This window comes from Haliaeetus leucocephalus, unplaced genomic scaffold, assembly GCF_000737465.1.
Source record: "Haliaeetus leucocephalus isolate CR32 unplaced genomic scaffold, Haliaeetus_leucocephalus-4.0 Scaffold228, whole genome shotgun sequence".
Taxonomy (NCBI): Eukaryota; Metazoa; Chordata; class Aves; order Accipitriformes; family Accipitridae; genus Haliaeetus; species Haliaeetus leucocephalus.
The window spans coordinates 15,702,995-15,717,798 of NW_010972664.1; the positions used below are offsets into that span (position 1 = coordinate 15,702,995).

Sequence of the window (14,804 nt, forward strand, 5' to 3'; positions counted from 1 at the left end):
TTCAGTGTTCTGAGGTGGAGACAAAATTATCTGTGTTAAGAATGCTGTTGCGCCTTGATCTGATTCCTTTTACAAGGCTGATCCATAACCTTCTTGAGGAACTGGAATAGCACTCTTAATTCAAGGAGTGTAGCTGCTCCAGATCAGGAAATAGCTTTGGAAATTCTAGTTCTGTGTTTGGGCTTAGATATTTACCTGGTGATTACAGGTGGTTTGGGTATTGTTTGTTTGTTTCTGTGGGAACAGTGGAAAAGAGGGCTCTGTACTGTTGTAAATGAAATTAATCTCAACTGATGTAGCTATTTAACTTAAAGACCCTTTGCTTACCTTTCTTCACACTGCTTAGGCAGTAGATTGAGAAAGCTCCTTCTGTAGGTGCTTTCCCAGGTTGCAAACGTGTTCCCCTTTTAAGTTCCCAGTGCTTCTAGAGTCATGGAGCAGAGGAAGTTTGCAGCAAGTCTTCACTTACTGCTGGCCCATGCACAGTCCCACAGCAGCCTGCTTTTCATTCCTCACTCTTTTTCTCCTGTTCCTCCTACACTGAAGTTTGTTTCTTCATCACAGATCAGGATGGAATCAGAATGGTAATAGGGATGTCTCCTAGTAGAGTGAATTTTGCTTTCAGATCATATTGGAGCAAAGTTCTATGAACTGTGGGTTTCTATTTCAGCTTGTGCAAACTAAGAAAGTTGAAAATCTAAATTTAGGTTTCTATCCAAATTTTTCTTCTTTACCTAGTATCCTGTCCTCATGCTTTATGTCTGTAGGACCGGAAACGAAATGTGCTCCAGCATTTAAAGCTCAGGACTGGAGGGAATCTGTTTCAGTTCTGGCTTTGCTAGAGGTGTGTTGCATGACCCTATCTGTGCAAGGCATTTTGCTTTTTCCTTCAAAAGATAAGGCTGTTTAGACAGACCTTCAAAAGTGGTACTGTGAAGTTTAATTTCATGGATGTTTGTAAATTGCTATAGATCTGGTTTTACACTGGTGTTTAGATGAGATTTTTGCATTTAGTGTAGTAAGTAATAATTACTGGATAAATAACTGCAAGAAATCCTTTCAAATCTATGGATGATTTTTGCCACAAGAGTTTAAGATGGTTCGGAAATGGCTCGTTAGTCACTTGGGCTTAATGGTGTGCTTATTATTTTTCTTGTCTCTGTTGGGGAAGTTTCAAGAGTAAATGAAAAACCCATTGAGGGATTGGGAAGATGTAGGAGTACTAATCCCTATACCTTGCTTTAACTAAAAAGAACAAATCTGAACAACGTTTGTCATTTGGTTTCTGCAGAGCAGCACAGAGAAGACACAGAAGAGTAAGAACGTGGACTCGTCATATAAACATCTTCAGTAAAGATTATATCTTTGTGCCTGTGAATGAGGAGTAAGTCTATGTGTTTTAGACACCCTTTCTGATATTTAAAATGTAAATGTTTGAATGTTGTGGTGATAAGATTTATGGCTGTAATCTGGGATCATTGGAAATGAACACGTTAGATTTTGAAGAAGTAACAGGTGTGGAATGAATTATTTTGAAGTCTCTTCAAAAGTTAAACTTCTTATTTAGTTGTCTTCTGTAAACTTTTCATCTTTGTTTTTTGTTTTACTGAAAATTGCTTTTATGTATTTTTCAAAGTAATTTGTGTGTCATTGTGATGATTCCTGTGCCCTTAAGTACACATTGTGTTAATGGATCAGGAGTAGTACTTCATGGTCTGTGCCTTTGGCCTGGTTGAATAACTGACCTGCACATGGAAACTCCAGTAAAACTGAATAGTCATTGAGAGTTACGTATGCAAAACAACTGCTGAAAGAGATGAGGCTAGAGGCATGCCATACCTTCAGCTATATTCCAAACTGGGATCACCATCACAGATTATTTTTTTACTTTTTTTTTTTTTTTTTTTTTTTTTTTTTTTACAGTGTGGGATGGGTGATGAGACACTTATAAATTGCTGTGGTGGGTTTGTTGGGGTTTTTTTAAAGGAATTGATACTTATTTTTGCTGTTATGCCACAAGGCAAAGTAAAAAACAAGTGAGAAGATTAGTATGAGATGCCATGAAAGAACATGGCAACGATGGTTGTGTGTCATGGAACAGTTGTCCATGAGCTCTCGATGTTATAAAAACTTTTCATATCCTTTTCAGAACCAAATGTTATACAGTTTTGACGTTTTTTCCCCCCTCTCCCCACTGCTGGGCAGGTCTCATTGGTACATTGCAGTTATCTGTTTTCCTTGGTTAGAAGAAGCTGTGTATGAGGAGTGTCCCCATCAGAATTCATTGCATCACCAGCCTCAACAGTCTCCACTTCGATCAGAGAGTGAGAACAGTAGAACTGATTCAGTGTTGGCCTTTCCTGGTAACTGCAAGGGTGAAGAAGAAATGGATGCTAACAGAAGTTTATTCTCAAAAGGTAGGTAATGTAGAAGAAAACTATGTCAAGCCATATACAGTTCTAATAGTGTCTTAATTCTTGAATGAGGGGTATGATGTCTTAAAAAGTATCTTTCACATCAAGATTGATGTAATACGTTTTTGTATTATCATGCATAGCAAGGACTGCACTGCATTCTTGTCTGCAACTCTGGAAAATACTGTAAGGGACATGTAAAATCAGTGCCTCAGACCCCATCATGAGTGGAAAGTTCTTAGATTTCAGTAAGAATTTTATCAGGAAGGAAGGCCCTCGGTAACTGCTATTTGCATATTCAGAAAGGAATCAAAATTAGTTTATACTTCACTGTCGTATTTTGAATACTAATAATAGTGAATTTGAAAATGAAAATATTTCAGTTAGGAAATACTTTCTTAAGACATTTAAAAGTTTGTTCTTTTGTACTAGGTGGCAATGAAATTGCTGCTTCTGCTTCAGTTCTGGATTCAGGTATTTCTAAAGTAAGTGCCTTTTTGTACTGACAGAGGAAACGTGTTACTCTCTTTCTGAAGGCTCTGAGACTTGACCAAGGGATTTTGCATCATCTTTTTTGCAGTAGCTGTCGATGTTTTGTGGCCCGGAGCATGTGCAAGGCATTTTGAATTAGCCTGAAGTCCTCCTTTGCCTACCTATGTTGCCTGTGCTATGCTTTCACGTGTTTTTAAAAATTACTTATCAGTCTCTCCCTTTCTTAAGTGGGAGCCTCTCTGGCTTTACCTTTAAATCTGTGAAGACATTTGAGTTTATAATTGTTGTAGTTTCTTTTAAGGTTATTTTTATTTTCTCTTCTCCTAGATCTCCCTAAGTAATTCCAAAAGGCAGATTTGTAAAAGGTATGTTTCTGTTTTCATACTAATATTGTATCATTAAATTATATTAAGAAATTCTGCAGTAATTCAGTTATTTGTCATAAAGCCACAGCTGTAGGGACTTGTCCATTTTTTTTCCCCCACGTTTGTTCAGATATTGGTGCTGTTGTTAAGCTGTATTCAAACAAAATATTTGCTTCAGTAGTGTTGTTAATGAAAGACTACAATGATTTTTTTGTTTGTTTTTGTTGTGTACAGGCCTTGTATACTCATCTTAGATTCTTTGAAAGCTGGTTCTGTGCAGAAAACAGTTCAGGTTTTGAGAGAGTAAGTAACTACAGTTTCTATTTACTAGCAAGAGATGCTGGTCATATTTCTATGTTCAAAATGTTTTCTCTGTAAAGATGTACATTTCTAACGCTGAAGAAAAATCCATAAAGAGTCACAACAAAGAAGATTGTAATTGCAATACAGAGGCTTGTGTGAAAAGCTTGTCTTTGTTCTACAGCCCAGATATAATGCAAAAATTGTAAAGTGGACAGTCTTTTTGTAATTGGAAAAAAAACCCAAAACCAAACAGGGCGGGGGAGTATGCCCTCCAGTTCAGCAATGGAGGGTGTTTTTAAGGGTAGAAAAAGAGATTCTTTAAAATCAATACTTCAAAATGTAAATGATTAATTTTCCAAAGGGCTGATCTTCGTTTTTTTGATGAAGCTTACAGAATTATGGTGTTAAATCCGCTCCTACCTATGTGCAAAGAAGTAGAAACGAGACTGAAGCTGTCTAAAAGCTTGATGTGTCACTGTAGTTATATCAGAATGGTATTATTTGTTTTGAAAAGTGAGCGTAAAAATATATTCAGTCTTTTATGTGATAAGTATGTAAGTATTAGAAGAATGTCTTCAAACTTTTCAGTACATGCTCCTAATGACTTTAACATCTATCAACAATTGAAAAAGTTGCTAATATTAAATATTTGAGGCTAAACAGAATTGTTCTTTTTATTCTCTGTTGTATTCACTTCACTGAAAGGAACAAAAATCTGTAAACCAAATAGTCCCTCTTTCTTGTAAAAGTAAATTCTTCAAAATACTATGTGAGAATTAGACGAGAATAAAAAATTTTTGCGAAACCACCTTTTCCCTAAATAGAGAGGCCTCCCCACCATGTGTGTCTTGGGAGAAAGAATGAAATAGCAAATATTTTTTTTATTTTTTATTTTTAAATCTTTGTGGGATGTATTAACTTAGTGCTCTGTGTTTTGAGCTACTCCTGGGGTTAAAATTCCAGAGAGAGAGGTTTCCTGGAGTTCAGAGAGATGTCATGAAAAGTGTCCTGCTTTCTTCCCAGTAGCTGGTACGGTGCTATGTTTTGAGTTCAGTATGCGAAGAATGTTGATAACACTGATGTTTTCAGTTGTTGCTCAGTAGTGTTTAGTCTAAAGTCAAGGATTTTTCAGCTTCTCATGCCCAGCCAGCGAGAAAGCTGGAGGGGCACAAGAAGTTGGCACAGGACACAGCCAGGGCACCTGACCCAAACTGGCCAACAGGGTATTCCATACCATGGGATGTCACATCCAGTATAAGAACTGGCGGGAGTGGGGGCAGGGGATCGCTGCTCGGGGACTAACCGGGTGTCAGTTGGCGAGTAGTGAGCAATTGCACCGTGCATCATTTGTACATTCCAATCCTTTTATTATTACTGTTGTCATTTTATTAGTGTTATCATTATTGTTATTAGTTTCTTCTTTTCTGTTCTATTAAACCATTCTTATCTCAACCCACGAGTTTTACTTCTTTTCCTGATTTTCTCCCCCATCCCACTGGGTGGGGGGGGAAATGAGTGAGCGGCTGCATGGTGCTTAGTTGCTGGCTGACGTTAAACCACGATAAAAAGTCAAAAAACAAAGGGCTGATTTATGGAGTTGTGAGACCAGGGAAGTTTGGGAAACAGACATCTTATTCCTTCAATTTGCAGTTACACCCTGAAAGTGGAAGTTTAAGGAAACTGATGCAGGGGTACCGTGACCTCTTCTTTCCTTGAGTTGATTTTTGTTGTGTTTTGGACAGAGGTCAGGTTTGAACAAATTAATTATAAAGTCTACAGTCATAGGTTCTTGCAGTTTCTAGGGAATGTGCTTCAATGAACTGTCTTCATCTTTGAATTGTTTCATGTTTGCCTTCTTTTCACAGTTACCATTTTCCCCAAAAGCTGTTTTGCGTGTTTTATATGTATTTTTATTCTCAGAAATGCAAGAACTTGGGGCTTTTAGAAATCAAACACAAGGTCTGACTTAATGTATATATTTTTTTTATTCCATAAAGACAGACCTTATGTAGCCCTAAGCCTTTGCAACTCTGATGAAAGTCAGCAGAAAAGTATAGGGAGCTGTTGCCTTTGAAAATCGGACTGTTATGCTTTCAGTCTCATCTTCAAAATTAGTGCCCAGCACAGAATGTAGCGTCAGTGTGTTGCTACTGAAACACAAGAGCAATGGAAAAGCCTGATAATAAATAAGTTGTAATCATTAAAGAAGTGATCCCTTAACATTTTTAACAAGTCATTATATACCTTGTACTCTAGTAGGTGGCAAGGGTTATATTGGTGCAGTTGTAACTGAAGTTGTTTGTAAGGTGAATGCTAAGGTTTTTTTAATGGTTTGTTTAGGTTAAAAAACCACTACTGGCCTCTGAGGATGAATCCAGGAGAAATCTGTGTGATAGCCAAGAAACATTACTTGAGTTCTTCCTTTAGATAAGGTTTAAAAATGTCCTGGCATCATAACAGCTTGAAGAAACTCAGCACAAATAACCGTTTTTAAATAATGTCATGCATCTTTCTGTTTTGTATATTGCATGTTATGTGGGAGAGATGCCCCTGAGTGTGAGAGAATATTGGATAGTGAAAACTGTGTTCTTCCTCATATGAATTTCTTTGACAGATTCTGTGAAAGAAATTGGTTAAAGCTATTTAAACTTTTTGGTCGGCTCCAGAACAATATTGAATAGTATACCAAAATGCATTGAGCTTGGGAGTTATTTCTCAAGTATTTAATCTGTTTGCCTTCTTTTGTAGGTACCTTGAAGTGGAATGGGAAGCTAAACGAAAAACGCATCGAGAATTCAATAAATCAACAATGATTGACCTGTGTCCCAGAGTGCCTAAACAAGATAACAGCAGCGATTGTGGAGTCTATTTGCTGCAATATGTGGAAAGCTTCTTCCAGGTACAAATAGAAACTACTTTCCCCTTTCCCCAAAATTACCTTAACCCCAAAAAAAACTATTTCTGAGGGAAATAGCCAGACACAAAAGTCTGTGATGCTCAGCCTCAAAAGTGTCAAAGCCATTTGAGGAAGAAGAGATAAAACCCATTCTTGAAGTAGTGGCAGGGGTCTCTGCATCTGGAGCACAGACAGTTTCTCATCCATGTTTGTTGGCAAATATTTCTGACCTTGTAGTTTAATGTTGCTTTTACATTGACACATTCAATATCCCTAACTATTTGGATGTATTTGGAGTCTATTTAGTTTACACATTTCTGGCCTACAGATGTTACAAAGGCATCTTTTCTGTGCATCACTTCTTGTAGCCTTTAAAACTTTGGTCAGCTTGTGCATTGGCCTTTTGACTGGCTCTGCAAGCAGCAGCTTCTGCAGAAAGAGGAAGGGGGCAATCCTTGAAAGTGTATGCACAGAGCTAAGGGAGCCTCTCTTTCCTGTTTAGCACATGCCTTTAAATATCTGCAGATGCTGGGCTTCAGGCACTGTCTTTTAGGGTGTTCCCAACTCTTTTTCCCCCTGATCAGTGCAGTGCCCTCTTGCTCTGTCCTTTGAATGGCTGTACTTGTTTGATGCTTATACATGTGGTCCGTGTTCTCTTGATGAGAGTCCTGTGCATGGAAAGCCTTGTGTGGGGCTGTCGTGGTTTAAGCCCAGCCTGTCTGTAACAAAGCACCACGCAGCCACTCGCTCACTGCCCGCCCCGGCCACAGTGTGATGAGGAGAAAATATAAAGGCAGTCTCGTGGGTCGAGATAAGGACAGGGAGGGATTACTCACCACTTATGGTCATGGGCAAAAGACAAGCTCAACTTGAGGAATAAACAAAATCAATTTCATTTGTTACCAATCAAATCAAAACAAGGATATTAGGAAGTAAACCCAAACCTTAGAACACCTTCCCTCAACCCCTCCCTCCTTCCCGGCCCAACTCCGCTCCCAGTTCTGCAGGGAATGGGGGTTGGGGTCAGCTCCCCACACCTTGTCTCTGCTGCTCCTTCCTCCTCAGGGGGAGGACTCCTCACCTGACCCCTGCTCCAGCGTGGGGTCCCTCCCATGGGAGACAATCCTCCATGAACTTCTCCAACGTGAGTCCTTTCTGCCGACTGCCGTTCCTCACAAACTCCCCTGGCATTGGTCCTTTCCATGGGCTGATCTTCAGTCACAAACTGCTCCAGCGTGGACTTTCCCATGGAGTCATGGCCATCTTTGGGAGCCTCCGCTCCACCGTTCCCCTCCATGGGCTGCGGGGGTACAGCCTGCCGTCCCACCACGGGCTGCAGGGGCATCCCTCCTCCGGTGCCCCTCCTCTCCCTCCTCCCTCACTGACCTCGGTACCTGCAGAGGGGTTCCCCTCACATTCCAATCCCCCTACTCACTACTGGTTCCCCTTCTTAAATGTTCTCCCAGAGGCGCTACCACTGTCACCGATTGGGTCGGCCTGGGCCAGAGGCAGGTCTGACTTGGAGCCAGGGCAGCTTCTAGCAGCTTCTCACATGAGCCACCCCTGTGGGCCCTCCCTCGCTACCAAAAAAACCCGTGCCACACAAACCCAGAACAGAGGCGTTGGGCAGTGGACAGGTTTTTTCTTCTGCAGTAGAACAGACTGCCATTCTGAAGTGCCTGTACGCTAATGCACACAGCGTGGGGCATAAATATGAGGAATTAGAGATCTGTGTGCAGTTGCAGGGCTATGATCTTGTTGAGATCACAGGGATGTGGTGGGATAGCTGAGGTGACTGGAGTGCTGTGATGGATGGATACAGGCTCTTTAGTAAGGACAGGCTGGGAAGATGGGGAGGTAGTTGCCCTTAATGTGAGAGAGCACCTGGAATGCATGGAGCTCTGCCTAGGGTTGGATGAAGAGCCAAATGAGAGCTTATGGGTAGTGACTAAAGAGCAGACTAGTATGGGTGACATAGTAGTGGGCATCTGCTGTAGGCCACCTGATCAGGAAGAACAAGTGGATGAGGCCTTCTGCAGACAGCTAGAAGCAGCCTCATCTTCACAGACCCTGGTCCCTGTGGGGGACTTTAACCACCTTGACATCTGCTGGAGGGACAATAGAGAAGGACATAAGCAATCCAGGAGGTTCCGGGAGAGCATCAATAACAGCTTCCTGACCCAAGTGATAGAGGAGCCAATGAGGAGAGGTGCTCTGCTGGACCACATACTCACAAGCAAGGAAGGTCTGGTTTGGGATGTAAAGGTCAAAGGCAGCCTTGGCTGCAGTGACCATAAGATGGTGGAGTTCAGGATCATGAGAGGAAGGAGCAGGGCAAAAAGCAAGATCATAAGCCTGGACTTTGGCCTCTTCAGGGATCTGCTTGGAAGAGTTCCATCCCTGTGGAGGGAAGAGGAGTCCAAGAAGACTGGTTGATGTTCAAGCAACACCACCTCCAAGCTAAAGAACAGTTCATCCAAACAAGCAGGAAGTCGAGCAAAGGTGCCAGGAGGCCTGCATGGATAGAGGAGCAGCTCCTGGCAAAACTCAAACATAAAAAGGAAGTATACAGAAGACAGAAGCAGGGACAAGTAACCTGGGAGGAATATAGAGACATTGCGCAAGCACGCAGAGACGTGATTCAGAAGGCCAAACCCAACTGGAGTTCAGTCTGGTAAGGGACGTCAAAGGCAATGAGAAGGTCTTCTATAATTATGTAAACAGCAAAAGGAAGACTAGGGAAGATGTGGACTGACCACTGAATGGGGCGGGGGCCCTAGTGACACAGAACATGGAAAAGGCTGAGCTTTTGAATGCCTTCTTCATCTCACTCTTTACTAATGAGACTGGCTTTCAGGAGTCCCAGGCCCTAGAGACTGGGGAAAAGACTGGAGCAAGGAAGACATACCCCTGCTGGAAGAGGATCAGGCTGGGGAATACTTAAACTAGAGATTCATAAGTCTGTGGGCCCTAGTGGGATGCTCCCATGAGTGCTGAGGGAGCTGGCTGATACAATTGTGAGACCACTCTTAGTCTTTGAACGATCATGGCAGTTGGGAGAGAACTGGAGGAAGGCAGGTGTCCCTCATCTTCAAAAAGGCAGATAGGAGAACCTGGGGAGCAACAGGCTGATCAGCCTCACCTCAATCCCTGTGAACGTGATGGAGCAACTAATCCTGGAAAACATTTCCAGACATGTGAAGGACAAGAAGGGGATTGAGAGTAGTCATCATGGATTCACAAGGGCAGGAGGAGTCATGCTTGACCAACCTGATAAGCTTCCATGATGAAATGACTGGCTTGGTAGATGAGGGCAGAGAAGTGGATATTGTCTACCTGGACTTCAGCAAGGCCTTTGACACTGTCCGCTGTAAGATCCTCATAGAGAAGCTCACGAAGTACGGGCTGGATGAGCAGACAGTGAGTTGGATTGAAAACTGGCTGACTGGATGGGTCCTGAGGCTGGTGATTAGTGGCAGGCAGTCTAGCTGGAGGCCAGTAATTAGCAGTGTACCCCAGGAGTCAACACTGGGCCTGGGCCTGTTTAACATCTTCATTAATGATCTGGGTGTCGGGGCAGAGTGCACCCTCAGCAAATTCACAGATGACACAAAACTGGGAGGAGTGGCTGATACGCCAGATGGTCATGCTGGTATCCAGAGGGACCTTGAGACACTGGAAAATGGGCTGATGGGAACCTCATGAAGTTCAACAAGAAGTGTAGAGTCCTGTGCCCAGGGAGTCACAACCTCAGGTACCAATATATGCTGGGGGTCGCCCAGCTGAAAAGAAGCTTTGCTGAATAGGACCTAAGGGTCCTGGTGGACACCAAGTTGAACATGAGCCAGCAGTGTGTCCTTGTGGCAAAGGCGGCTAGTAGTATCCTGGTCTATATTAGGAGGGATGTTGCCAGCAGTTCGAGGAGGGTGATCCTTCCCCTTTCCTCAGTGCTGTGTCCAGTTCTGGTTTCCCCTGTTAAAGAGAGAGAGGTGGCGCTATTGGAGCAAGTCCAGCAAAGGGTCACAAAGATGATTAAGGTACTGGCGCATCTCTCCTGTGAGAAAAAATTGAGAGAGCTCTGACTCTGAGAGAAGGCTCAGGGGGAATCCTATCAATGTGTACAAATACCTGAAGAGAGGATGCAAAATGGACAGCGCCTTCTCTTTTCAGTGGTGCCCAGTGACAGGACAAGAGGCAATGGATGCAAACTGAAACACAGGAGGTTCCCTCTGAACGTAAGGAAATGCTTTTTTTTTTTTTTTTACTGTGAGGGTGGCCAAGTGCTGCTACAGTTTGCCAAGAGAGGTTGTGGAGTGTCCCTCCTTGGAGATATTCAAAAGCTGTCTGGACATGGTCCTGGCAACCAGCTCTAGGTGGCCCTGCTTGAGCGGGGGGGTTTGGACCAGGTGAACTCCAGAAGTTCCTTCAATCCTCAACCATTCTGTGATTCTATGATAGATGGATTGAGTTCTTGTGTAGGTGAAAGATGAAATTCTTTACCAGTGCTTTTGAACTGCCTATCCTCTAACAGTTGGGTCATGTTCTGCTTGCAGAAGCAAGGTGGTTGTAATTTGTCTTAAACATACCAGGGCTCATAGACCGCAAATCATGTGTTTTTTGCTTTTCTTTTTCAATTTATCATATACTACTTTATTCAAAGGAACGAGAGGTGAAATATAAGCATGGTAAAAACATTAAGAGGGAAAGAAGAAAAAAATTGACTTTGGCAAATCAGATGTGGTGGCGTGGTCTTACTGCCAAAGCTGCCAGCACCTCTCAGCCATTTCCGTTTGCTGTCCTATTTTGTTCTGAATTCTCCCCTTCTCATGTCCTGCTAAAACTGCTAGCAGTGTTCTTGCTGCTTTGTTGTCGTCTATCAGACAGACCAGCTCATGACGAAAAACCACATGCCTGAGGCACCAAAGCCTCAGCATGCTTAACTGCTGTATGCTTGATCTTTCCCTATAGTATGATCGTGTGTGTTTTGTGACCAAAGTGCATCTCTCCATTGTTAGATATCAAGAGTCTGTCTGATCATATCAAAATACATGGAATCTGCCTTGAATATGTTCTTATACTGATATATCTTAGAGAAGTGGTGATAACCTGTTTGGCGTTTACCATGAGTAGCATGTGGTAAGGGTACGTATGTATGTGATTATCATGGAGGAACTGGAATTTGATTCTGAAGCCTGTCACTGTCTCATGGAAACTTGTTTGTGCCTCCTTGGTCTCAGCAGTAATGGAAGGGTTTGAAATTCTTTTTGAAGGTTGCTTTAGAAAATTAATGCTGTAAATACTCCTTTTTCTGTTACCAGAATCCCATAGTTAACTTTGAACAGCCACTGAATCTGGAGAAGTGGTTCCCTCGTCAGCTCATCAGAAGCAAAAGAGAAGAAATTCGAGACCTGATCTTGCAACTGCACTTTCAACAGCATAGTGGCAGCAGCAGCTAATAAATCTAATAAGCCAGACCTGGCAAAGAACATTGCTGTATAAAGTAACTGGAATGCTGGTTAGCAGCATTTGGGCTCTTTCTGACTTGCAAGGAAGAAAAAAAAAAAAAACTACAAGAAGTATTTTGTTTGTTCAGTGTGTATTTATTTAAAGAATTTTTTTTGTTTGGGTTGTGTGGTCATAGGATGCAATTGTGGGGGGAAAGAAGAACGTTGTAGATAAGAGTGTAAATATTTAAGTTAAAGCTAATGCATATGGATTGCTAATTGATTTTTACTTGGAATATGAAAGCTGTGTTGCAGGTATGTGCCACAAGGATGTAAAAATATTTGCATCTTTTGGAGCCTGTTCTTTACAATTCTATATAAACATGGATGATGATGTAGGAGTCAGGCCTGAAGACAGGATTTTGGCCCTACTCTGTCCCCTTCAATTTTGCAGCTCATACAGATAGAATGAATACTATGTATTGTTTTAATTTAAGGATCTAATATTGATTCTCTTTAGAGATGTATTTTTTGTTTTGTTTCTGATTATATACAGAAGTAGTCTGCATGTGTCAAAAAATTCTGCCAAGATTTGAGGCTGCTGAGTGTTGATTTTTCTTTTTCATTTTTATTTTTTTCCCTCCCTAGCATTTTCGTCATAAAAATATACTTCCATGAGTGGAAGACATCTGCTTGAGAGTGACCTCTGAAATCTTTTAAAGTCAAGAGTGGATTTTTTTCCAAGTATTTTTTAATGAATTTTTTTTCTTTTCTGATTTTAGAAGAAATCTTGCTCTCAAAGTACATGCCAATACAATACACGTAGGCAGTATATTTTTAATTCTATTAGCCTTATTTTGGGGAGTTATTCCTGTGAATCTTATGGCATCTCTTGCATTAGGAAGGCAAGCAGGTTGTGCTTGAAAACATTTGTGACATTGAAAGCACCAGTCTCTGCAAGGGATTAAAAAAAAAGCTGGTCTTTGTTGTTGAATCCAGGATTGTGATAAACCCAAAAGTTTGAGGTGTTTTACTGAAAAAAAATAAGGCCACTTTCATTCAAAAAGGTCATTATGTTATATATAATATGTCTTTAAGATATGTAATTTACATATAAGACTAACAGGATTTATACCTTGCTCAGGAGAATTGGGTGAAGATGCCTGAATATTTGAGTGTTTGAACGCGGACTTGATTTGGTAAACTAGCACAAGTTTATCGTTGTCTTAATACATGCTTACGTAGTTTTTCCTCAAACAGTGGTCACATAAAACTTTAATAACATTTTGACATGTGCGCACTTTTTTCTGTAGTTACTGCATGATAGAAGATGACTGTTTTAAGAGGATGCTTTCTCCTGTTGCCCACTGTAAGTAAACTTGAGTGTCACTGCACCCTTCAGAAGGACCATGTGTCAGATAACCACCAAAACCACCTGTGTCATGAACGTATCTACAAAACTAGAGCTCTTAAAGCTGGAAGTAGGCTAAAGAGCTAAAATAAAAATTGAGGGCAACGCAAAGATGTGGACGTTTTTATGGCATCACAGAATTCTCAGGGTCCCTTCCCACAAGATAACTCTGAAACCTAGCATTTGGAAAATCCAGTTATTACTTCAGGTTCTGTACAGTCATCAAAAAAAACCCAAAACCCCCCAGCATTGTTTCTCAAACCAGGAAGCATGCTTTCTGGAGAAGAGAGGCAATTTTAAAACAAAATAACTTGCTGAGCGCAGTTACCTTTTGTATAGCTGTGAGCAGCCTAGTGCAATTACTGTATGGTTTTTGTCTTTGTTTCCACTTTAATTCTGTAGTTTGTCACTACCCCCCAACCAACATCTGTCTCCCTCATCCCAGAGTTTTTGTGGCTTTCATCACCTAAATCACGTCATCAGCATTACTTACAGGGATAATCTGTATAAGATAGATAAAATGCGGAAATGTGTGCCCTTTCTCTACACCTTTTAAATTTATGAATATTTTCAGTGTTCCCTTATGAAAAATAGTTTGGGCTTTTTCTTATGGTAAAGTTAGTTTTTATCATAAAATAATTTGTTGTTTTTTAGATTGACTGGTTTATAGATATTTAAAAGCAAAAGTCATGTATAAACTTTTCTAAATTGGTTTTATAACATTAAAGGATTGCCTTTGTAGATTTGTTAGATATGTGCTATGAGAATGCCAATACATTTGATATTAAAATTATCTCCAGAAGTTGCTGAATGTGATTGTTACTATTCTTTTCCCAGCTGCCACAAATAGCCAGTGAGCTAAGCAAGCATAAGATAGGCCATCTTACTGTTTTGAAGGTCTATACACAGTGTGTGTCTCTTAACCCAAACTTGTATCAAAGTGATTATTTGTTCTCTAGTCCATATAAAGACATGCAGTTAGTTCACAGCTTCTTCTGGCAAGCAAAGCTGCTTTTTGACTCAAGAGCCTTACAGTTGTTTTCTGTAGTTAGGCTAACGGTCTTGACAGCCTGAATGACTAGCCTGGGAAACGCCTGGGACCACCAGCTGCAACCCACCCCATTCCAGCCATTTGCATTTAACGATCACGTGGTGAATGCTAGGAAGCGTCTGTGGAAAAAGTTACACTCCAGGTACCTTTGTGCTTCCTTTTTAGTTGCTAGCACTCCCGAAAGATAACTTTTAGCATACATACGGCACCAGACTGACTCAGGGACCTTTTTGCACTTCTCCTGCATCTCCACTTCCTGTATTAATTCCTGTTTAACTGAAATGGTGGAGTGGTATGATGCTTCAAAGCAAACCAATCTTTGTAAGGCTCTTTACCCTACACTGTCTAATTTTGGTTTCAAGGCAATTAACTGTACTCAAAGTGTTAACTGTAGCTATCGGTTTCTTTAAAAGAAACTGCTACATTCT

At 41.2% G+C, this 14,804-nt stretch overlaps 1 protein-coding gene across 3 annotated transcripts in view; it reads left to right on the forward strand.

Moving 5' to 3' along the window:
• The window catches only part of SENP7 (SUMO1/sentrin specific peptidase 7), a 48,383-nt gene extending 34,273 nt beyond the window's left edge, over positions 1 to 14,110 (forward strand). For all 3 annotated transcript variants that reach the window (XM_010567341.1, XM_010567342.1, XM_010567343.1), the window contains 7 exons: positions 1,292 to 1,384; positions 2,206 to 2,417; positions 2,847 to 2,899; positions 3,234 to 3,271; positions 3,506 to 3,574; positions 6,323 to 6,473; positions 11,789 to 14,110. In XM_010567341.1, coding sequence (XP_010565643.1) covers positions 1,292 to 1,384; positions 2,206 to 2,417; positions 2,847 to 2,899; positions 3,234 to 3,271; positions 3,506 to 3,574; positions 6,323 to 6,473; positions 11,789 to 11,926 — 754 coding nt within the window. In that variant the 3' untranslated portion in view covers positions 11,927 to 14,110. The remainder of the gene's footprint in view (positions 1 to 1,291; positions 1,385 to 2,205; positions 2,418 to 2,846; positions 2,900 to 3,233; positions 3,272 to 3,505; positions 3,575 to 6,322; positions 6,474 to 11,788) is intronic.
• The last annotated feature ends 694 nt before the right edge of the window (positions 14,111 to 14,804 follow it).